The 24262-nt window shown below is 35.3% G+C and overlaps 1 protein-coding gene across 6 annotated transcripts in view; it reads right to left on the bottom strand.

Moving 5' to 3' along the window:
- The window catches only part of SLC30A9 (solute carrier family 30 member 9), an 80624-nt gene that overhangs the window by 7533 nt on the left and 48829 nt on the right, over positions 1 to 24262 (bottom strand). For 3 of the 6 annotated variants that reach the window (XM_069594033.1, XM_069594036.1, XM_069594034.1), the window contains 8 exons: positions 22694 to 22749; positions 20332 to 20518; positions 17259 to 17298; positions 16444 to 16515; positions 15772 to 15879; positions 13202 to 13367; positions 5344 to 5473; positions 2293 to 2406 (listed from right to left, as the gene is read on the bottom strand). In XM_069594033.1, the coding sequence (XP_069450134.1) occupies positions 2293 to 2406; positions 5344 to 5473; positions 13202 to 13367; positions 15772 to 15879; positions 16444 to 16515; positions 17259 to 17298; positions 20332 to 20518; positions 22694 to 22749 (873 nt within the window). The remainder of the gene's footprint in view (positions 1 to 2292; positions 2407 to 5343; positions 5474 to 13201; positions 13368 to 15771; positions 15880 to 16443; positions 16516 to 17258; positions 17299 to 20331; positions 20519 to 22693; positions 22750 to 24262) is intronic. The other 3 variants (XM_069594035.1, XM_069594037.1, XM_069594038.1) reach the window with 1 other exon arrangement.

The following is a 24262-nucleotide window of genomic DNA, read 5'->3' as shown; positions in this document are numbered from 1 at the left end:
CTCATCAATTTTTAACAATACTAAATATTGATCAACATCAACTAAAGAAAATTCACTGTCTTCAACAAACTATAGATGTTAAAAATCATTAACTGAAATCCTTGCATACGATTTTTAAAAAATGTTTTGTGACAAAATGGGAAGTATGTATAAAGCCCTCTAGTTCCACACTGAAGTCTGATGTCACAAGGAAACGAACCCCCATGAGTGCTTGAATTATGAGCTCAATCAGATGCTTTATATCTGAACACCATTTTTACTTGAAAGAATAACTAACAAACCATGGTTGTTAAAATCTGGTTATTTGGTAGGCACCCTCTTAGGAAATAAACAAAGTAAGTCTACTGCAAGAAAAACAACTAATAGTATTTTGCTGCTAATAATAAAATGCAAGCTTTCAGGTCAAAATTAGGATGCTGAAAAACTCATATTCACCATGATGAGTCTGACAGCTTCCCAATATTTAGAAATGTATCAACATTTGAGTGTTGTGCATAAATTCAATGAGACAATATCTTCCAAATGACCAATTCATAATGCTAAAGAATCATGCATGGGCTAAAAGATGCCATCAGACACAGAACAAAGATAAGCTAACAGATTTTAATATAATAATGTATAGGAGAGAACTTATTGTATCCAAAGAGAGGTCTGACAGTTGCTCTTGGCTACTGGGAGGTCATCTTCAGGCCCTTGGAAATCCTGCCTAATAATTATGTTTGTGTTTATCTTTGGCCACATGGTGGCTGCTGTATCTCCAGAAAGGGGTGGAGACTAAAGGTGTCAGCTCTTCCTTACAGGGGCTGGAGATGAGAGATCGGCTACTCAAGCAGTCAACTACAGAGCCCTGAGAAAACTCCTGGATACCAAAGCTCAGCTGAGCTTCTCTGGTTGGCAGCACTCCATGCAAATTGTCACACAACATTATCATGAATGTAACACTGTCCATGACTCCATGGGGAGAAGACAGTGAAACTCCAGGTTCAGAACTCTGCTCTATACACCTCTTCCTTTGGCTAGGTTTAATCTGTATCCTTTCACTGTAACAAACCATTCAGTGAGTTCTGTGAGTCCTCCTAGTGAATTATCAAACCTGAGGATAGTCGTAGAAACTCCTTGAACTTTGCAACTGGTGTCACAGTCTTGTGGACTGTGCCCTTTAACTTCAAACATTGTATGAAAAGTTCATTGAATGGTTTCATATTTTGCATCACAACTGAGCTTTAAGATGTTACCAATTGCCAGGTTTTGATATAACATTAAAAGAGAATATAACAATTTATCTTTTATATGAATAAACATTCTTAAATTTCTCAATTGTAATTTATAATTTGGTAAGTATCAATAAATATAACCTGCCAAAAAAGCTCAAGTCCTCAATAATATTTAAGACAGTAGAATCCTAATATCACAATATGTGACAGTTACTCATCTAGAAGTTCTGAAAATCATGTCTGATAAAGCTCATGAACTATAATATTAACAATAACAAAATCATCAAAATTAAAACAAATACATTAACAAAATCATCTTTTTTTGAAGTGCTTCTGTTAATCTGATTACATACGTAGATTCTAAAAGATAGTAAAATAGTGATAAAAATGTTTCCCTTCAATTTGTCGTTTCTCATCAATTTTTAACAATACTAAATACTGATCAACATCAACTAAAGAAAATTCACTGCCTTCAACAAACTACAGATGTTAAAAATCATTTACAAGTTTTCATCACTGCAAATGATTAGAACTCAAATGTCAACAAATGACAATTTCAGAACACAGAGGTATTTTTAAAGGCAGTTTGGTTACACAATATTTTAGTATAAAAAAAAGATAGCTTCTAATGCTATCAACTGAACAGAAACAAACAGAAAATATAAATTAATGTCAGATTAAAGAAAGATGTACATATTTAAAGTCATTTTTTTAAACTTTTGAACAGAATCTAAAGTTTCCCCTTTACCTTTCTCTAAAAATATTAGAGGCCACTTTTTACTTAAAGACAAACCTCTGACTATTTTAGAAACTAAGCAATCAGTATAGAACAGGGGTTAAAAATACTGAATCTTAAACTAAATAATAAAGGTTCAAATCCCAAGTCCCCTGTTTCCTTGAGTATATTATCTAACTTCTCTAACATGGTCATTTTGTTGACCATAACTACCGATAAGTTATGAGGTTACTGAGAAGATAAAAGCACACAAGTAATGCAATTAGCAAAGTGCCTGACACAGATAAATATTCAAACAATAGGTGACACTGTTAGCATATTATTCTTATAAATATATCTTACTTTCAGTTCCTTCTCAAGTCTATCTACTTCAGCTCCTAAAGTATCAATAATATTTTCTCCATGTTTAAGCATAAAGGTCTCTAGTTCTTCAGGAGTCTTCACTTCTTGAATTTCCTATAAAACGATAACATAAACACAAAATAAATTCTTAAAAAAAATCATAGTCATACATTGATGATTTCTTTAAAAAAATTATAACAAATACCATTGAGTTTTATGAAATATGGAAACCTTTCAAGCCATAAGCCATGGACTACCTATTTCTAAAAAAAAAAAAAAAAAAAAAAAATCAATTTCAGAAAAATTGAGTACAATGCTCCACAGAGATAACACTGCAAAACCAGTGAGAAAAGAATGGACAAATCAGTAAGTAGTGCTGAGAAAATTATTTTTTAATAGGGAAAAAACCTAAATCCCTACCTTAGACTAATAAATAATTCCAAGTGGACTAAAAACCATAGGTATAAAAGCAAACCATAAACTTTTTAGAAGAAAAGAATATTTTATGATAATGGGATACAGAAGGGTTTCTCAATCAAGATAATAAAAAGCATTTCAAATTTGACATACAATTAAAAACTGCATTAAATCTTCTGTAAAACAACAAAGTGGAATGATAAATTACAAACTAGGAAGTTAGCTGCATATACGTAACTGAGGAAGGATTAGTACTCAGCATATTAAAAATAAAACATACAAATCTGTCAAAATAAGAGAAAGTAAATGAACAATGAAGTAACTAGAGGAAATTCCAATGGTCAATAAATTTCTATGCTGATTATCCTTACTACTATCACGGAAATATCAACTAAATCAACAGGATACTATTTTATATCTATTATAATGACAAAATTTTTTAACAGTCAATACACTCTACCGAAAATGTAAAGCAATAGAAACTTTGCTACACTGATGATGGAAGTTAAACTGACATACTTTGGAGAACAATTTGCCAATATCTAAGGGGACGACAGAAGATGAGATGGCTGAATGGCATCACTGACTCTATGGGCGTGAATCTGAGTGAACTCCGGGAGTTGGTGATGGACAGGGAGGCCTGGCGTGCTGCGATTCATGGGGTCACAAAGAGTCAGACATGACTGAGCGACTGAACTGAACTGAACTTGCCAGTAACTAACGAAGCTGAAGATATGTTCAGCCAATTGCTCACCTATTTTAAATCGAGTTATATAATAGTGCCCTAAATTTCTTGCACATGTGCCCTAAAGTTTTGCACATGCAAACAAGGAAACATGTATGAAAATGCCATCGTGGTGTTGTTCCCAACAGTTTAACACTGGGGCCAATATAACTTTTCATCAAATGGGGACTGGATAAATAAACTGCAGTATGTTCATTTATAAGATGACATATTATATAGCAAGTAAAAGTAAATTAATTAGGGTATAATGTTAACATAAAACACACTGCTAAACAAATTATAGAGATAATCATATTATATCATTTATAACAATTTTCAAACACCTGAAGTGTTATTCTATCTTGTGCTAAGAAAAATATGTTGAAAAGTATAAAAATCTGAATGGAAATGAGAAGTACTAAATTCAAGACAATTGTTAGTTCTTGGGATGGGAAAAAAAAGAATGAGATCTAGAAGGAGAAACAAGGGCTATAACTATTTCTGTAATGACTTCTTTTCGTTTTTTAAGATCTTATAGTGCTGGGTGTTCTTTGGAAGGACTGATGCTAAAGCTGAAACTCCAATACCTTGGCCACCTCATGCAGAGAGCTGACTCACTGGAAAAGACTCTGATGCTGGGAGGGATTGGGGGCAGGAGGAGAAGGGGACAACAGAGGATGAGATGGCTGGATGGCATCACCGACTCGATGGACATGAGTCTGAGTAAACTCCGGGAGCTGGTGATGGACAGGGAGGCCTGGTGTGCTGCAATTCATGAGGCTGCAAAGAGTCAGACATGACTGAGCTACTGAACTGAACTGAAGCAAATACAGTACGGTAAATGTTAATATTAGACAAAGGCAAGTGGTAACCTCTGCTCTACTCATTATACTATTATCTATAAATCTTCCTTTAAAGTACTCTTAATAAAAAAGCATGGATTCTGGAGTTACAGATATCTAAATTAATATCTGATTCCATATTATGGCTCTGAAATTTAGGCAAGTTATCTAATCTTTCTGTGTCTGAATTTGCCTATATATAAAAATTAAGGGGCTTCCTTTGTGGCTCAGTGGTAAAGAATCTGCCTGCCAAAGCAGAAGATATGGGTTTGATCCCTGGCCCAGGAGGATCCCACATGACATGGAACAACTAGGCCCTTGGGCCACAACTATTAAGCCTGTGCTTTGGGCTTCCCTGGTGGCTCAAAGGTTAAAGCGTCTGCCTGCAATGCGGAGACCCAGGTTCAATCCCTGGGTTGGGAAGATCCCCTGGAAAAGGAAATGGCAACCCACTCCACTATCCTTGCCTGGAGAATCCCATGCACGGAGGAGCCTGGTAGGCTACAGTCCACGGGGTCACAAGGAGTCAGACACGACTGAGCGACTTCACTTCATTTTGGAGCCCAGGAGCTGCAATTACTGAGCCACATGCTCCAACAGCCAAAGACCACAGACATTAGAGCCCGCGCACCATAAGAGAAGCCACCACAATGAGAAGCCCATGCACCACAACTAGAGTAGACCCTGATGCTGCAACTAGAGGAAAGCCCACAGAGCAATGAAGACCCAGTACAGCCAAAACTAAATCAATAAAAATTATCAAAAATAAATAAAATAAAAATGAAAATATTATTTCTTCACCTCACAGGTTGTTGAGAGTAAATAAAATAGCATATATAAAATGTCTGGCACTAACAAGCACTTTAATAATAAATTACCTTTTCTGCTGTCTCCTTTGAATCACTCTTACACTAAACAAAGAGGTCTTTGCCAACTTTTTAGAGCCCTAAGAAGCTGAAACCTGAACCGACTTTAAGACTTACAAAGAAAAGCTTTTATTTTATTTATTCAGGAAGTAATTCTTCAACCCTTGACTATATAAGGAAAAAAAAAAATACACAAACTTACTTGTAGCATTTGGTCAAAATCTTGTTTTTCCAAATACGATCTCGTAACAACTCGTCCATCGAAATCCACTTCTGCCTTAAATCTCACTTTCCCTAATCCCAGGTCTGTGGCTTTAACATCATGAATTGCCCTGCAATTAATAACAATGCATACAAATTTATATACACATATACACATTATAGTGGCAAAAGTCTAGAATTTTTATTTTTTCCCAGCAGTATGAAAATGGATTAAGATAGTTTCCAGAGTGTTCACCATTAAGCACTACCTACCATTTTCCAAAAACTTGCTCGTTTAGCTTTTTCTTTTTTGGTATAATGCCATACAAAAGTGCAAACACTAGTATTTTATGGTAATTTTTATATACATTAATTACATAGTTTGTGGATTAAAAAATCAACTCTAAATTGCTTTTTACAATACTGTCATTTTATCTAATAATCTTTTTTCAATAGCTTCTTTTTCACACGATGCTCAGAGTACTGTATTAGAATGAGGTTAATAATAACTACCTAACAGGATGGATTATAGAGTTTTGCCAGGAGAATGCACTGGTCATAGCAAACACCCTCTTCCAACAACACAAGGGAAGACTCTACACATGGACATCACCAGATGGCCAACACCAAAATCACACTGATTATATTCTTTGCAGCCAAAGATGGAGAAGCTCTATACAGTCAGCAAAAACAAGACCAGGAGCGGACTGTGCCTCAGATCATGAACTCCTTATTGCCAAATTCATTTAAATTGAAGAAAGTGGAGAAAACCACTAGACCATTCAGGTATGACCTAAATTAAATCCCTTACGATTATACACTGGAAATGAGGAATAGATTCAAGGGACTAGATCCGATAGAGTGCCTGATGAACTATGGATGGAGGCTTGTGACGTTCTGCAGGAGACAGGGATCAAGACCATCCACATGGAAAAGAAATGCAAAAAAGCAAAATGGCTGTCTGAGGAGTCCTTACAAATAGCTGTGGAAAGAAGAGAAGCGAAAAGCAAAGGAGGAAAGGAACGATATACCTGTTTGAATGCAGAGTTCCAAAGAATAGCAAGGAGAGATAAGAAAGCCCTCCTCAGCGATCAACGCAAAGAAATAGAGGAAAACAATAGAATGGGAAAGACTAGAGATCTCTTCAAGAAAATTAGAGATACCAAGGGAATGTTTCATGCAAAGATGGGCTCAATAAAGGACAAAAATGGCAGGGACTTAACAGAAGCAGAAGATATTAAGATATTAAGAAGAGGTGGCAAGAATACACAGAACTGATGGTGTGATCACTGACCTAGAGCCAGACATCCTGGAATGTGAAGTCAAGTGGACCTTAGGAAGCATCACTACAAACAAAGCTAGTGGAGGTGATGGAATTCCAGTTGAGCTATTTAAAATCCTAAAATATGATGCTGTGAACGTGCTGCACTCAATATGCCAGCAAATTTGGAAAACTCAGCAGTGGCCACAGGACGGGAAAAGGTCAGTTTTCATTCCAATCCCAAAGAAAGGCAATTCCAAAGAATGCTCAAACTGCCATACAACTGCACTCATCTCACACGCTAGTGAAGTAATGCTCAAAGTTCTCCAAGCCAGGCTTCAGCAACATGTGAACTGTGAACTTCCAGATGTTCAAGGTGGTTTAGAAAAGGCAGAGGAACCAGAGATCAAATTGCCAACATCCGCTGGATCACTGAAAAAGCAAGAGAGTTTCAGAAAATCATCTGTTTCTGCTTTATTGACTATACCAAAGCCTTTGACTGTGTGGATCACAATAAACTGTGGACAATTCTGAAAGAGATGGGAATACCAGACCACCTGACCTGCCTCTTGAGAAACTTGTATGCAGACTGGTTCCAAATAGGAAAAGGAATATGTCAAGGCTGTATATTGTCACCCTGCTTATTTAACTTATATGCAGAGTACATCATGAGAAACGCTGGGCTGGAAGAAGCACATGCTGGAATCAAGATTGCTGGGAGAAATATTAATAACCTCAGATATGCAATGACACCACCCTTATGGCAGAAAGGGAAGAAGAACTAAAGAGGCTCTTCATGAAAGTGAAAGAGGAGAGTGAAAAAGTTGGCTTAAAGCTCAACATTCAGAAAACTAAGATCATGGCATCCAGTCCCATCACTTCATGGCAAATAGATGGTGAAACAGTGGAAACAGTGGCTGACTTTATTTTTCTGGGCTCCAAAATCACTGCAGACGGTGACTGCAGCCATGAAATTAAAAGATGCTGATTCCTTGGAAGGAAAGTTAGACCAACATAGACAGCATATTAAAAAGCAGAGACGTTACTTTGCCAACAAAGGTCTAGTCAAAGCCATGGTTTTCCCAGGAGTCATGTACGGATGTGAGAGTTGGACTATAAAGAAAGCTGAGTGCCAAGGAATTGATGCTTTTGAACTGGGGTGTTGAAGAAGACTCTTGAGAGTTCCTTGGACTTCAAGGAGATCCAACCAGTCCACCCTAAAGGAGTTCAGTCCTGGGTGTTCATTGGGAGGACTGATGTTGAAGCTGAAACTCCAATACTTTGGCCACCTAATGTGAAGAGCTGACTCATTTGAAAAGACCCTGATTCTGGGAAAGATTGGGGGCAGGAGGAGAAGGGGACGACAGAGGATGAGATGGTTGGATGGCATCACTGACTCAGTGGACATGAGTTTGGGTAAACTCCGGGAACTGGTGATGGACAGGGAGGCCTGGCGTGCTGCGGTTCATGGAGTCGCAAAGAGTGACACTCAACTGAGCGACTGAACTGTACTGAACAGGATGGATGTGGGAAATAATGAACCAAGATATATAAAATGTTTAATATGGTACCAATTACACAGCAGGCATTTAATCAATGGCATTTATAAAGTAGATTAAGGTGGCATGTTTAATTTCTAGATAAAAGAGTCCCAGAGGGATATGAGACCTGTCTAAGGTAATTTATCTAGTCAACAGTAGAGCCAGGCCTCACCCCAGACCTTTAGATATCCAAACCTAGTGGCCTTTCCATTATACCATTCTGCCTTCCAGAAAAGGAAGCAGATGCTCAAGCGTAACTGATTTTTATCCTTCTTGCCCTAATCCTAGGCATCAATCTTCCCTAGAACACTATTGATAAATTCCTTCTTTCTATGGTAATCACTATAATATCTTTTCTTTACAGGATACATAAGAAAATAAAAACCCTCTGAATTCTAAGGACACTGAGATTTTCTACTGGGAAAACAAGCCTAAATGAGGCACCAAGAACTCTTAAAACATCTGCCTGAGAGATCTTAGGCAAGATACCACAGAGTCTAAAATTCTTCATCCATATGAATAAAGATGTAGAGATGAAAATAAGAATTAATGGCTGAATATTTATAAAGTTATATATGTCCAAATTGAAACAGAACTTGTCCAGATTTGTAAGAGGCTATACAATTTATTCATTTTAGAAAAGCGTACCTCAGTCTTAACAATTTAAAATACTCATGACGTGACTAAAATTAAACAGCAGTTAGTAAAAATATTCTGATATACTTTTCCCTTATATTCTTAGTTATTTATATATCTTAACTGCAGATAGAAAACTGTGATAGGCAATGTTTATCATGGTTCCAGCGAACCTCTCCTCCTGTGCTCAGGCCCTTGTATAACCCTGTCTCTTTCAATGCAGGCTACCCCCTGGTGATTTGCTCCTAACCAAAAGAATATGGCAAGATGATGAGGTGTCATTTCAAGATCAGATGACTGATCTGTGACTTTTATCTTGTCCACACTCAATATCTATTGACTTCTCTATTTACATACTTTGATTAAGCAAACTGCCATGTTAGAGAGTTCCACATGGCAAGGGAACTAAATTCTGTTAATAACTGTGGGAGTAAGCTTAGAAGCTGATCCTTCCCCAGGAGATGACAAGTCTCAGTCAACACCTTAACTGCAACATGTGAGAAACCCTAGAGTAGAGACCCAGGTAAACTGTGCTCAGATTCCTGATCCATAGAAGCTGTGAGGCAATAAATGGTGTATTAAATCACAAAGTTGTGGGGTAATTTGTCACAGAGCAATAGAGATAACTAATACACTGCTTTAAAAACCATATAAACTTTCTGAAATACTGACATTTATTTTTCCAGCAATTTAATCTACTGATCTTCACTATTTCAGTTCAGTTCACTCAGTGGTGTCCAACTCTTTGTGACCCCATGAACTGCAGCACACCAGGCCTCCCTGTCCATCACCAATTCCCGGAGTCCACCCAAACCCATGTCCATTGTGTAGGTGATGCCTTCCAACCATCTCATCATCTGTTGTCCCCTTCTCCTCCTGCCCTCAAATCTTTCCCAGCATCAGCGTCTTTTCAAATGAGTCAGCTCTTCGCATTAGGTGGCCAAAGTACTGGAGTTTCAGCTTCAACATCAGGCCAGGACTGATGAACACCCAGGACTGATCTCCTTTAGGGTGGACTGGTTGGATCTCCTTGAAGTCCAAGGGACTCTCAAGAGTCTTCTCCAACACCCCAGTTCAAAAGCATCAATTCCTTGGCACTCAGCTTTCTTTGTAGTCCAACTCTCACATCCATACATGACTCCTGGAAAAACCATGGCTTTGACTGGACAGACCTTTGTTGGCAAAGTAACGTCTCTGCTCTTTAATATGCTGTCTATGTTGGTCTAACTTTCCTTCCAAGGAGTAAGCATCTTTTAATTTCATGGCTGCAATCACCATCTGCAGTTATTTTGGAGCCTAGAAAAATATCAGCCACTGTTTCCACTGTTTCCCCATCTATTTGCCATGAAGTGATGGGACTGGATGCCATGATCTTAGTTTTGTGAATGTCAAGCTTTAAGCCAACTTTTTCACTCTCCTCTTTCACTTTCATCAAGAGGCTCTTTAGTTCTTCTTCCCTTTCTGCCATAAGGGTGGTGTCATTGCATATCTGAGATTATTGATATTTCTCTTGGCAATCTTGATTCCAGCCTGTGCTTCCTCCAGCCCAGCGTTTCTCATGATGTACTCTGCATATAAGTCAAATAAGCAGGGTGACAATATACAGCCTTGACGTATTCCTTTTCCTATTTGGAACCAGTCTGTTGTTCCATGTCTAGTTCTAACTGTTGCTTCCTGACCTGCATACAAGTTTCTCAAGAGGCAGGTCAGCTGGTCTGGTATTCCCATCTCTTTCAGAATTATCCACAGTTTATTGTGATCCACACAGTCAAAGGCTTTGGCACAGTCAATAAAGCAGAAATAGATGTTTTTTGGAACTATCTTGCTTTCTCGATGATCCAGCGGATGTTGGCAATTTGATCTCTGGTTCCTCTGCCTTTCTAAAACCACCTTGAACATCTGGAAGTTCATGGTTCACATATTGCTAAAGCCTGGGTTGGAGAATTTTGAGCATTACTTTGCTAGCGTGTGAGATGAGTGCAATTGTGCGGTAGTTTGAGCGTTGTTTGGAATTGCCTTTCTTTGGGATAGGCATGAAAATGGACCTTTTCCCATCCTGCGGCCACTGCTGAGTTTTCTAAATTTGCTGACATATTGAGTGCAGCACTTTTCAGGAAATTTCAAATTGGTCACAATTTTTCCATTTACAGTTCTTTCCTAGAGTTTAATTATAAAAAACATATGCAAATTATAAACACATTATTCCTAACAAATGGGTGCCAAAATACATGAAGTAAAAATTGACAGAAATGAAAGGAGAAATAGGTAATTCAACAACAATAATAGGGGACTTCAATATCCTACTTTCAATAATGGAGAAAACAACAAAGGCAAGAGGATCAATAGGGAAATAGAAAACTTGAGCAGTATAAACCAACCAAATCTTACAGACATCTACATAACACTCCTTACAATAGTAGAATAAACATCCTCAAGTACACATGGAACATTATCCAAGACAGATCATATGTTAGCCTATAAAATAAAGCTGAGTAAATTCAAAAGGACAGAAATAATAAAAAAAGAGTGCTTGACAACCACAATGGAATGAAATAAGAAGTAACAAAGACATTCGAGAAATTAAACCACACACTACTAACCAACCAATGGTCAAAGAAGAAATCTAAAGTGAAATTAGAAAATACTTTGAAGTAAATGAAAATTAAGACACAATATAATAAAATTTATAGGATGAAGTGAAAGCAGTACTTAGAAGGAAATTTATAACTGTAAAAGCCTATATTAAATAAAGAAGATGGATATCAGATAAAAAAACTTAACGTACCATCTTGAGACACTGAAAAAAGAGCAAACCTAAATCAATACTAAACGTAAATCAAACAGAAGGACGGAAATAATACAGATTTGAGCAGGATTCAAGAAATAGAAAAAGCGACAGAAAATCAATTACACCAAAAGTTAGTCCTCTGAAAAGACCAAGAAAATTGATAAATCTTTAGCTGGACTGACCAAGAAAAAAAAATAAACAACACTTAACTTACCAGAATCAGAAATGAAAGAGGAGACATTACTACCAATCCTAAAGAAATAAAAGGAAATACAAAGGAAACCAGGAACAGCTGTACCAACAAATTAGATAACTTAGAAGTAATGGACAAATTTCTAGAAAGACACAAACTGCTGAAACTGACACAAGATGAAACAGACAATCGAATAAGCGTGTAACAAGAGATAGAGCAAGTAATCAAAAAACTGACCAAGCAGAAAGCCCATCCCAGATGGCATCACTGCTGAATTGCACCAAAAATTTAAAGAAATTATAACAAATTTTTTTTACAAACTCATTAAAAAAAACTAGAAGAGAAGAGGAAACACTTCCCAACTCATTTTATAAAGTCAGTATTACCATGATACTAAAAGCAGACAAAAGACATCACAAGAAAAGGATATTAATATGGAGAATATAACATGAAGTCACTAAGCCTAGCATTGATTCTAAAAGTGCTCAACTTCTAATTTGATCTAGTAGGTAACTACTTTTTAAGAATAAACATGTAGGGCTTAGAATATAAATATAGTAATCACATACTCATTTGTTCTAGTGATACAGATATAGAGGTCATTGTTAAAAGACTGAACTTAAACATTTTAACACAAGACACATTCTTAAATATGTGTGTGTGTGTGTATAGGTTAGTAGAAAATTAGAATTTTAAAGGATTGTTCCTTCCCCTTCACTCTGAAACTACACTACTGCTTAAGTTCACTAAGTTCTATTAGAACACGTTCTCTCTGCTGATTCTCTTAAATCTTCAACTCTTTATCATTTAACGATAAATATAAGGAAAAATATTTAAAATAAGCTAAAATAAGATGTCTACACTAAAAAAAAAGTATAAATTATATTCAATTTGGTAGTCATATCCCAACGAATAAAAATCTTTTAAGTTCAATATATTCAATTTGTGGGGACTTCCCTGGTGGTCCAGTGGCTAAGACTCCAAGCTCCCAATGCAGGGGTCCCAAGTTCAGTCCTGGTCTGGGAACTAGACTTCACATGCTCTAAGTAAGACCCAGTGCAGTCAAATAAATTTTAAAAAATACATATTCAATTTGTAATTATAATACAAATATAAGGCAAATATAAATATGAAGATTTCATATAAGTGGTTCCACATTGAAGAGGCAAATACTTAGCAAACTTCTGTTCCCATTATATGATATAACTGTTCCTTATTTTTAGAAAAATTAAAAATATACAAAATTTAAAAGGAAATTCAAGGAGTTTGCTAAATGTTTTCACTTGCTTTCTTATAAGGTTGCAATGCTGCAAAGTAATAGAGTAAAAAGTTCTGACGGCTAGGGATTCAAAACCTCTTTTGGAAGAACTTATAAAACAAGCATTTCTATTTCTTAATTTATTTCTGTAAACTTTAACAGCATCACTGGAATAAACTGACCTTACTGATGGATCGTTCTCCAGGAGTTCAGTAAGCCGTTGTACTTGTTCTGGCTGGATGGATCGCCCTAAGAGTGCTTCTGTGTTAGTGTAGATGAGGAATGCTGAGACCACGCCTAATAGGGTGCCCACACCCAAAGAACCCAGGCTGTCATACAGTGGGTTCCCTAAATAAAAGCACATAAGAAGTCAGTAAATTAACATGTTCTATTTCAGTGAGCTTTAGGGAGCAAAGAAGCTGAATTAGTAAATCAAGGGACTTGAAATTCATTCCTAATTCCTTTAATTACTTTTTCCTAATAGTTTTACTATTCTACAAAATAAGAATGCTACAACTTGCTGCATGGGAGTATTATGCAGTTTAATTACTTATGATCCATTACTTGCACCTGGTTACATGGGTTAGGGTTCAGAGCATTTTCAAATTAGAGACATGATATATATACTAAAGTAATAAAGGGTCCACTTCTTTTTTGTTATGTCGGTAGCACTTTTCCTAGTTGACAAAATAATTGTAGGGTCAACAGCTAAAAAAAAATTTGTGTTTTGTCTCACAAAGATTCTGTGCAAGATTTAAGCCATAAAAAAAATATGTATGAGGCACTTTTATCTCTTTCAACCAAGAATGATACATAGGTAGTAACATTCTTAGATATATAAAAAGAAAGCAGAAAGAAAATGGAAGTTCATTTGCATCTAATGGCTACCTTAAAGCAGTGGTTCTCAAAATGCAGTCCTATGACCAGCAGCAGCATCAGCATCACTAGATAATGTGGGTAATAATGCAAATTCTCAGGTCTCGCTCAAGACCTTCTAAATCAGAAATCTGCAGCAGGGGTCTAGCATTCTATGCCTTCCCAATACCTCCAGATGATTCTGATTGTAAAGTTTGCCTTTAGGTTATTAGGGCTATATTCTCTTCCAGAACCAATTAGAGTTGACTTATTATCTATGAATGTATCAATAAATATTATACTTTAAATCTTTATAATAAATTTTACATACAAGGTTTTCGTAATTAAGCCTTTTATTTCATAGATCAAATGTCAGTATTAAATTACCTTAATGCTTGATAAAATATACATGTTTTACTAAAAGAAAACCTCAATTTACATTAGTTTTATTAACATGTAGTCAAAATACAACACTAAAAAGGGATGACTTATTTTGTACTACTAAAGTATACAAATATGATCCACTTGTAAAACATAATCCATTAGGAAGTTTGTAATTACAGAGTTTCAAATCAAATACTGCTATTCTTTAGAAATCTAAACTTAATTATTTTTATTTTCAAATATATATTATTAATAACTGAATTACAATAGTAATGAACAGAATTATTAGCTGGAAAATATCTTATTTCCTGGCATGTCATTTAATGTAAATGACTTAAGTAATTAAATAAAAATTAAGGTGAAACTTTTTAATGAAGGATATAATAAAACAGACTTGATAGAGATCTTTATCTTGTTTTTTTTCAATCTTGTTTTTTTTTTAAATTTATTTTTAACTGGAGGAAAATTGCTTTACAATGTTGTATTGGTTTCTGCCATACAACAACATGAATTAGCCATAAGTATATATATGCCCTTCCCTAGGAACCTCCCTCCCACCCTTGATCCCATCCTACCCCTCTATTAAAAGTTGACCTGTTCATCAAGTCATACTTTCCTTAAGCCTGACATTTTGCTAAGAAATTATTTATGTCTATAAAGTGTCTAAAATGGTAAGGTCAACTAGAAAAACAATCAAAACATTTAGGAGTATTTTGGATTATAGTGTACATCAGAAAATGATGGTTTAGTCTCAATACGCACATTCAAAATGAGAAAAATCTATTCATACTTCAGACTATGTTAATACTGCAAACGGTGGAAACTCATTACCAAAAATTATTTTAAATATGCTAGGACAAACAGGGAAGAATGGAAATACCGTTCCAAGAGAACTGCAACCTCACAAATTGAGTTTCTTCATAATAATTGGTTCGTTTATTTAGAAAATAAAAATAAAATGGTTTTTCTGTCTTCTTATTCACCTGTGCTGCACTGGCCTTCAAAACATTTAACTAGCTGTCAGAATGAGGATGGAAGCAACTAAAGAATCAAGGAAACAGGAAAGCAAGAGCAGTTATTATTGGCACTAATAGTGGAAAAAGACAAATGGATGAGCCACAATGTATATTTACTTTAAACTTTATAGAGTTTATTAAAGTTCTCTCTCATATATTATCTCAAACCTGTAAGGTCACTAGGACAAGTATTACCAATATCTCTACACATAAAGAATTTAAAAGCTCTGAACAGTTGTGTAATTATTTCTAAGTCACAGCTAGAAAGGTTTAGAGCATTACAGAAATGCTCTATTAGCAGCTTTCTTTACTTCTAAGAGAAATTTCTAACTAATTTTATTGTCTTATTTGTCTTATACAAACGGTTAGTATGAAATTCACATTTAACAATCTATTATTGGTTTAAATTTTTTCAATGATATAAAGGAAAATTCCCACATATTAAAGGATTATTTAAGTAGTACAAATAAATCACCTGTAATCTGAGAAATATTTACCTGTTATGGAGGTTAGGCCCATACAAGTGGCTGCTATTGTCACTCCCAACACTGCTGCAGTATCCTCCAGTAATATAACATTTGTACTAGGATCACGACTTTCCATTACTTAGTCATTGGGGTAGAGACAAGAAAAGAAACTTTTGAAATCTTAATTTGATATTATCAGGTAACATAAAATGTCCATTAATTTAACTTAATTTGAATTAAAAGGGAGTTCCCTAGTGGCTAGGATTATAGGCTTTCACTGCTATGGCCCAGGTTAAATCCCTTCCTGGGGAACTGAAATCCCACAAGTTGTGCCCAATGGCCATAAAAAAAAAAATTAAAAATGTATGAGATCCTGACTTTTAAAACTGTTCAATATAAACATAGTTACTTGATTTAAATGTTAACAATAACTGATATTTAAAGTCAGATTACTTTCTCAAGTTACATAAGCATACACAGAAATACTGAAGTCCACATAAGTTAAATCCAAACATAAAGCACTCCTAATCAAATTACACTACATTTTTCTTTTTAAAAGAGCTAATACATAAGTAAGAGCCATATAGGGAAGACACTGAGATATATTTTGTACACATCTATGTGGAACAAAGCAACAGTACTCGGTGATTTTAGGCAAATAAAGATGATGATATAATACACCTACGTTTCTAAAGTACATACCATACTTGTAAAATGACATTCCTTTGGCCCGAGCACTCCTACGAAGCTCATTTACAGCAACAAGAAGTGTTGCTGAAAGAAAAGCACTCATATCAGATGGAAGAAACTTCATGCCTCCAAACTTTAAAGATGGCATCTCAAAAGATAGATAAATAGGCACAATGCTTTAATGCTATCTAAGAGCTGTCAATAAGGAAAAGTTCTATATTAAACTAGCCATTATCAAGAACTCCAGTTAATCATTATAATAAAATGAATCCCATATTTTTAGCTACCATAATTTAAATATCATTACCGTCACAACAGCCTTAATTTATTAGACAACTATTAGTTGTCAGGTACCACACTAAGCACAATTACTTTTGAGATTCCCAACCTTTTGAAGCAGGTGGTATTATCAACATTTCACAAGACTGTCAAAGATGAAGTGCTAATACCATGCATGAAACTGGCTTATCTGCTGCTCTACTTATAGTATGTTTACTTCTGAAACATTGTCATTTTCTATGCATAGATTCTTAAAACTGATTCTTAAAACTCACTATATAGTTATGCATTTATACTCCATTTCAAATGTTCTGAGCATTATGATATGATAATTAAGAACAAGAACAAAAAAGCTTTTCCAAATTTGGCCCCATCCATTACAGGAATCAACATAGTACATTATACAAAGAATTTCCTCCCTCAAAGGAGACAAAACTTTATTCCTATTTCTACAGTTTTCTTTAACCAAGAGAACTTATTATTAATGGCAAACTATAAAAATGGATTATAGATTATTAACAATAACAAAATCCTGGGATAGTACGTACCTCCTTCAGATACTAATGATCCCGCTAAAATACAGTATGCCTAGGAAATAAATATTAAAATAAAGCATAAGTTAATATTTCACTAAAGAATTATAACAGTCCATGCATAAGCTTAATGGAAGGAAACATCAGTCCTAATCAGATAAGGATTTTGATGGGAAATAGTTCAAATGAGGACAATGAGACACATGGTGTCTTCATAAGAAGAAACGAGTTAAAATTTGATGACTATCTCATTTTTTAATACCTGGAAGAGTAATATACACACACAGTAGAATGTTATACCATGACCTAAGTTCACACATGATACAAAAGAATTATTACTTAACTGGTAAAAAAAAAAGCTTTTGAACTTCAAAATGAACACAAACATTTGAAATCCAGGGCTGTCGATATGGTATGATCCACAACCATACCCAGTTATTTCTTAATTTTGTTTCCATGCCCAGTACCAAGAGAATTCTTTCTCAGTCCTGATTCAGATGGATCAGCAGTTATACACAGTAATCAATTTGGGGGAGGAAGAGAATACCATTTTCCTTACAATCCCAGACACTCTTGAATTAGATAAAGATATCAAGAAGCATCACTAAGACCAAAGCTAGTGGAGATGATGGAATTTTCAGTTGAGCTATTTTAAATCCTAAAAGATGATGCTGTTAAAGTGCTGCACTCAATATGCCAGCAAATTTGGAAAACTCAGCAGTGGCCACAGGGACTGGAAAAGGTCAGTTTTCATTTCAATCCCAAAGGTAATACCAAAGAATGCTCAAACTACCACACAATTGCACTCATCTCACACGCTAGTAAAGTAATGCTCAAAATTCTCCAAGCCAGGCTTCCGCAATATGTGAACAGTGAAATTCCAAATATTCAAGCTGATTTTAGAAAAGGCAGAGGAACCAGAGATCAAATTACCAATATCCGCTGTATCGAAAAAGCAAGAGAGTTCCAGAAAAACATCTATTTCTGCTTTATTGACTATGGCAAAGCCTTTAACTGTGTGGATCACAATAAACTGTGGAAAATTCTGAAAGAGATAGGAATATCAGATCACCCGACCTGTTTCCTTACAAATCTGTATGCAGGTCAGGAAGCAACAGTTAGAACTGGACACAGAACAACAGACTAGTTCCAAATCGGGAAAGGAGTACATCAAGGCTGTATATTATTACCCTGTTTATTTAACTTATGTGCAGAGTACATCATGAGAAATGCAGAACTGGATGAAGCACAAGCTGGTATCAAGATTGCCAAGAGAAATATCTATAACCTCAGATATGGAGATGACACCACCCTTATGGCAGAAAGTGAAGAAGAACTAAAAAGGCTCTTGATGAAAGTGAAGGAAGAGAGTGAAAAAGTTGGCTTGAAACTCAACATTTGAAAAACTAAGATCATGGCATCTGGTCCCATCACTTCATGGCAAATAGATGGGGAAACAATGGAAACAGTGTCAGACTTTATTTTGGGGGGCTCCAAAATCACTGCAGGTGGTGACTGCAGCCATGAAATTAAAAGACACTTACTCCTTGGAAGGAAAGTTATGACCAACCTAGATAGCATATTCAAAAGCAGAGACATTACTTTGCCAACAAAGGTCTGTCTAGTCAAAGCCATGTTTTTTCCAGCAGTCATGTATGGATGTGAGAGTTGGACTATAAAAGAAAGCTGAGCGCCAAAGAATCAATGCTTTTGAACTGTGGTGCTGGTGAAGACTCTTGAGGGTCCCTTGGACTGCAAGGAGATCCAACCTGATGCTGAAGCTGAAACTCCAATATTGTGGCCACCTGATGTGAAGAGCTGACTCATTTGAAAAGACCCTGATGCTGTGGGAGATTGGGGGCAGGAGGAGAAGGGGACAACAGATGATGAGACGGTTGGACGGCATCACCAACTCAATGAACATGAGTTTGGGTAAACTCCGGGAGTTGGTGATGGACAGGGAAGCCTGGCGTGCTGCAGTTCATGCGGTCACAAAAAGTTGGACACAACTGAGCAACTGAACTGAACTATCAAAAACAGCTTTGTGCATTAGTCCAAGACATACAGAAAGAAATAACACAGATTTTTTTAAAGTTTTATATGAAATTCAAATGACAAATTTTATATAAAATTTAAAAATTCAAATATAGAATTTTTGGAACCCCAGCCTTCCCTGAAATAAAGGTTTAAAAATTCTGAACCCACTTTAATGTTCTCCTCATTCTGTTAAGGAAAGTTAAGATTTCCCAAACTACGTGATTTGCTTGAGTATATGGAGAGTATTGAAATAAGAACTAGAATACAGGTTTTCCTATCTCAATTTTAGGCTCCTTCCACTGAATCTTACTGGCAATATCAGCAGAAATAGTCTGGAACTACACCATGAGATACAAAAGCTGACAGGGCTGCCACATGACCAATCTGCACTCGTCAGGGGAGCTATGGTCACAGCTGCCGAGCAGGGTAATCTCCAACAAGTTCCCATGAGAAGAAAAAAGACAGCTTTAGGTTCCTACGAAGGCCAGCAGACACCAGTGCAAGGTGGTGCTGGTACCCGCAGCGCGGTACTTTTCTGTCCCCTATCTCTACCTTCAGTGCTGCCAGAGGCAGCCTAGGGAGCAGGAGAGAAGAGGACAGGCCCTTGGGTGAAAAAACACAGAAGGGAACCACACTCCCATTCTCCCATGTAGGGTTCCGACCAGAACGTGGGAAAGAAGAGGCTTTAATGTTAAGAAAAATTGTAACATATGACTGTTACGAGGGAATGGATATTTTAACTACTGACAGGTTATTCTTAGTACTAAAACTGAACAGAGGTCTTCTGGCCTTTCTGCTCTTAGTAACAGCAGAAATTAATAGATCTGTCTAAAATTTTAACCAAGGATACAGTGCTTAACAACTGTACCTAAAGAGATACTCTTGCTCAACATCATTGAATCATATGGATTTAGAGGTCAGGTTCAGTCACATCCTAAAACACACATACAGGTGTGTGTATGTGTAATATAATCCTATATTTCAGTCAAGAAGGTATATTTGGTCCCAATCTTTAACATTAATATAACAAAGGTATTCTACTGTACTTAACTGTTATTTCATATTGCTTTAACATTGAGGGGGCAGGGAAGGAGAAAATTACCCATAGAAGAGATTCTATTGGTTGAGGATTGAGCAATCCCATGATTCCATGGTACCAAGATAATCCTGCGCCCATCATGAATATACCAACACCACTAATTAGTGAAGCAATATAGCGCATATTTGAAAATCCATACCTGAAAAATTAAAAACAAATAGTTTACAAGAAATACAAATTATTTCCTTCCAAAATATGTTTAATAGTTCAATGAAAAAAAGCCTCTTACAACATCAAGATGTTATGATTTTATAGTTAAGTAAAAGGTAAGTGCCAAACTCAAATCTAATCAGAAAATAACATATAAAGTGGAAAAAACTGCAAGATCTTTGAAACTATATAAAAGTAAAGTGAATATGATTTAATTCAGGTTTTGGCTAATCCCTCTTTCTTATAATTTGCTTTGATTTACTACAGCAACTTTACTCTTAAATACCACAAACAGATACATTTTATTTTTTTTAATGTAGTCAAATGTTTAATGAACAGGGTAACATTTCAATTTCCTTGTAATGAAGTTTCTAATTAAATACTATCTTACATAATTTATATTACCTATAATTTGATGCTAGATATTTTTTGTGGATTCTGTAGAATTTAACACACAGTAACTCACTACTATTATTAAAAGACTAAGAGCTTCAGTTTTCTGGGTGTTTTGGTGACAATTTTTTTGTTAAGTCACAATTATTCTTTAAGAGTCTTTGGTCAACATGTGCATTACTTTGTAGTACTGTATGTACCAATAAAATAGTGAGTAATAAATTTAAAAATATGAGATAATATGAGAGGGAAAGAATCACTCATTCATACAAAAGTTTCTGGGAGATTAACCCCCAAATTCAAACATGGTACCCCTAGAGTAGATGCAAATTTAAATAAGAGTTCTTAATTTAAAAGGGCTTCCCAGGTGGTACAGTGGTAAAGGATCTGCCTATCAATACAGGAGATGCAAGAGACACAGGTTCAATACCTGGGTTGGGGAGATCCTCTAAAGTAGGATATGGTAACCCACTCCAGTATTCTTGCTTGGAATCTTAATTAAAATTGTTTTTTTAATTCCTTTGCAAATATGTAATCTTACCATAGGAAATTATCAGTTTATAGATGTGACAGTGTTCTATAAGCTTGATTTAGAAAAATTAACATTCTTCTAAAGTTTTTCCCACATAGATAGACTATATATATTTAAGATAACTTAAGATCTAAAGTAAATAGCATTACTTTCATTTTATGTGTTTTCAAGGAATTTGTATATTCTTACCGAAATTTTAAAGTATGTAGATCTGCATTATCCAATGTCACTAGCTACATAGACTATTTAAATGTAAATTAAGTAAAACTAAATAAAATTTTAACATAATTCTTCAATTGCACCTGCCACATTTCCAGTGCTCAACAGCCACATGTAGCTAGTGACTAACATACTGAATAGATATACATAAATACTCCTATTATTATAAAAAATTCTATCAGGCAGCACTAAAGTAGATTGTTGAAAATATCTTATGAAAGCTACACACCTAAAAATTTTCAATTTCACCCTGTTTTAAAATTTTTGGCATATAAAAGCTTACTGACAGTTACAGGATACTCAAAATATGCTTTTATAAGAAAACAGGGGTGTCTGGATTTCAAGATATATAAAGCACAGAGGCCGACTCCTATACAGAAATAAAAGTGTACTTCTTTTGCCTTAAGGCAAATTTGATTGCTCAAATCCTATTACCGAAGCTTGTTAAAAAAAGAAAAAAATACACGTAGAATCCAAAAATTTTACCTGGTTATATTAATAGAAGCAGTAGCAAGTCTTTGTATCAAATAACTAATATAATTCAAAACAATATGTGCTAAAGAGCACATTTCTTTTAAAAATAAGTCATTTTGAAACATTAACAGAATACTATCTCCAAATGACAATAAGGGGATTAAAATATATTAAGCATGAATTTAATAGAAAATTATCATTAAAATTTAAGAGTGGCCTATTAGTCCAAACGTGAAATATATGTATTTCCTTTGACCAAATAAAACAACTCCAAGATCAAAATATGTGCTTTGTTATTAATTATCAAATACAAAGAGGACAAGATCTTTATGTTACATTGCAAAGAATAAAAATAATTTGAACTCCATTTTCAAATTAGACCTTGAATTTACTTTGACAAAGCAGTTGAATCCTGCATTTTAGATACTACAGCAGAAGGACCAACTCTTTAACACAAAGCTGCAGGTATATAAAACTTCAGGACATATCTATAATTCGACGACTTACTGCCAAAACAAATGAAAACATAATAGACAGAGTCCTTACGGATGAGTAGGATCTGGTGTCTGAACAGACTTACTGATGCCCAATGCTAATAAGGCCTATGGAAGAAAAAAAAGTAAATGATCATTAGCAAGACAGGGAGTATAATGAGGCAAAGCCAGTCTAGAGGGCACAACCTGACAACAACAAAGAAACACACAACACACGTATGTCCAATAACCCAGCAATTCTGGTTTCTAGTACTTGCCATCGAGACATAAAGACGACCAGAAAGGGCTTTATAAAACACTGCTTATAAAGCTGAGAAATAAGAGCAACCTAAAGCTTCTTCAATGAGGAATGGCAGAATAAATCATGGTACAACCAAATAATAAGTGTCCTCTACCTCAATGTAAAAGAATAGAGTTGGGATACAGCTCTCTATGCTGACATGGTGAAAGCTCCAAGACATAACATTCAGTGAAAGGGAAAAAAGCAAGTTTAGAAACGGTATGTATAATACAAAAGAACGTGTGTTTTGTAGTTTTTGTAAATAACATATAATGTAAATCATAGGAAAAAGCCTGGAAGAACTCACATTTAACCTCTGAGGAGAAAAGTAGGATTAGGGTAGCCTGTAATACCTAATTTTTTTACAGGAAGAATAGCTTGTATAAACTGAACAAATATAAGATTTAAAGAGTACAAATTGTGTATACACATGATACATTTGGGCTTCTCTAGTGGCTTGGAAGGTAAAGAATCTGTCAGCAATGCAGGAGACCTGGGTTTGATCTCTGGGTCAGGAAGATCCCCTGGAGAAGGGAATGGCTACTCACTCATTTTCTTGCCTGGAGAATTTCATGGGCAGAGGAGCCTGGCAAGCTACAGATATGGGGTTGCAAAGAATCGGACATGACTGAGCGACTATTCTATTCTATGACACATTTACATTTTTAGTAAAACTCCAAAACGATGCGCATAAAGTATACATATCAATGTATATACAGCAGTGACTATGTGGAGTGTGGAAGGAAGACATAAAGATGGAAGACTAACTACAACAAAACTTTTATTCCTTTAGGGAAAAAAGTCATGACAAAATGACAAAATTTTGCATGACAAAAATGCAAAAATGTCTTTTATATTGGTTACCATCTTCCTTTCCTTCCTCCTTTGCCTTCCTCTTTTCTTCCTTTATTTCTGTTTGTTTGATATTGATCATATCTTTTGTTAAAAAAGACTGATTCACTGGAACCGCTCAGCATTATGTTTGCACTAAGTATCTTTTCTATTAATTTCATGTAAATTTAGAAATCTGAAAAAGATTACCTTATTAAAATTATAAAATAATAAAAATACAAAGCCTCTGAGTGAATATCCTATGTAATTTTATTCGACTAAGCCGGGGGTTTTCCATTTTTTCAGCATGGTATCAAATAGGTAAACTTTCAAGATAACCAAATTCTTCACAGTTGAGGTTTCTCTGTAGGTTACCATGCATTTAATAGAAAACATTTTCTTTTGTAAAATATATGGAGATTATACCACCCTGTAAATGACTAAAACAAATAAATACCAGACTTAAGTTTTGATATTGGAAATTCTATCCTAAAAACCAAGAATATTACA

This window comes from Ovis canadensis, chromosome 6 (genome assembly GCF_042477335.2).
Source record: "Ovis canadensis isolate MfBH-ARS-UI-01 breed Bighorn chromosome 6, ARS-UI_OviCan_v2, whole genome shotgun sequence".
NCBI lineage: Eukaryota > Metazoa > Chordata > Mammalia > Artiodactyla > Bovidae > Ovis > Ovis canadensis.
The sequence above is the reverse complement of the archived record's forward strand: the minus strand, read 5'-3'. Positions and strand labels throughout refer to the sequence as shown.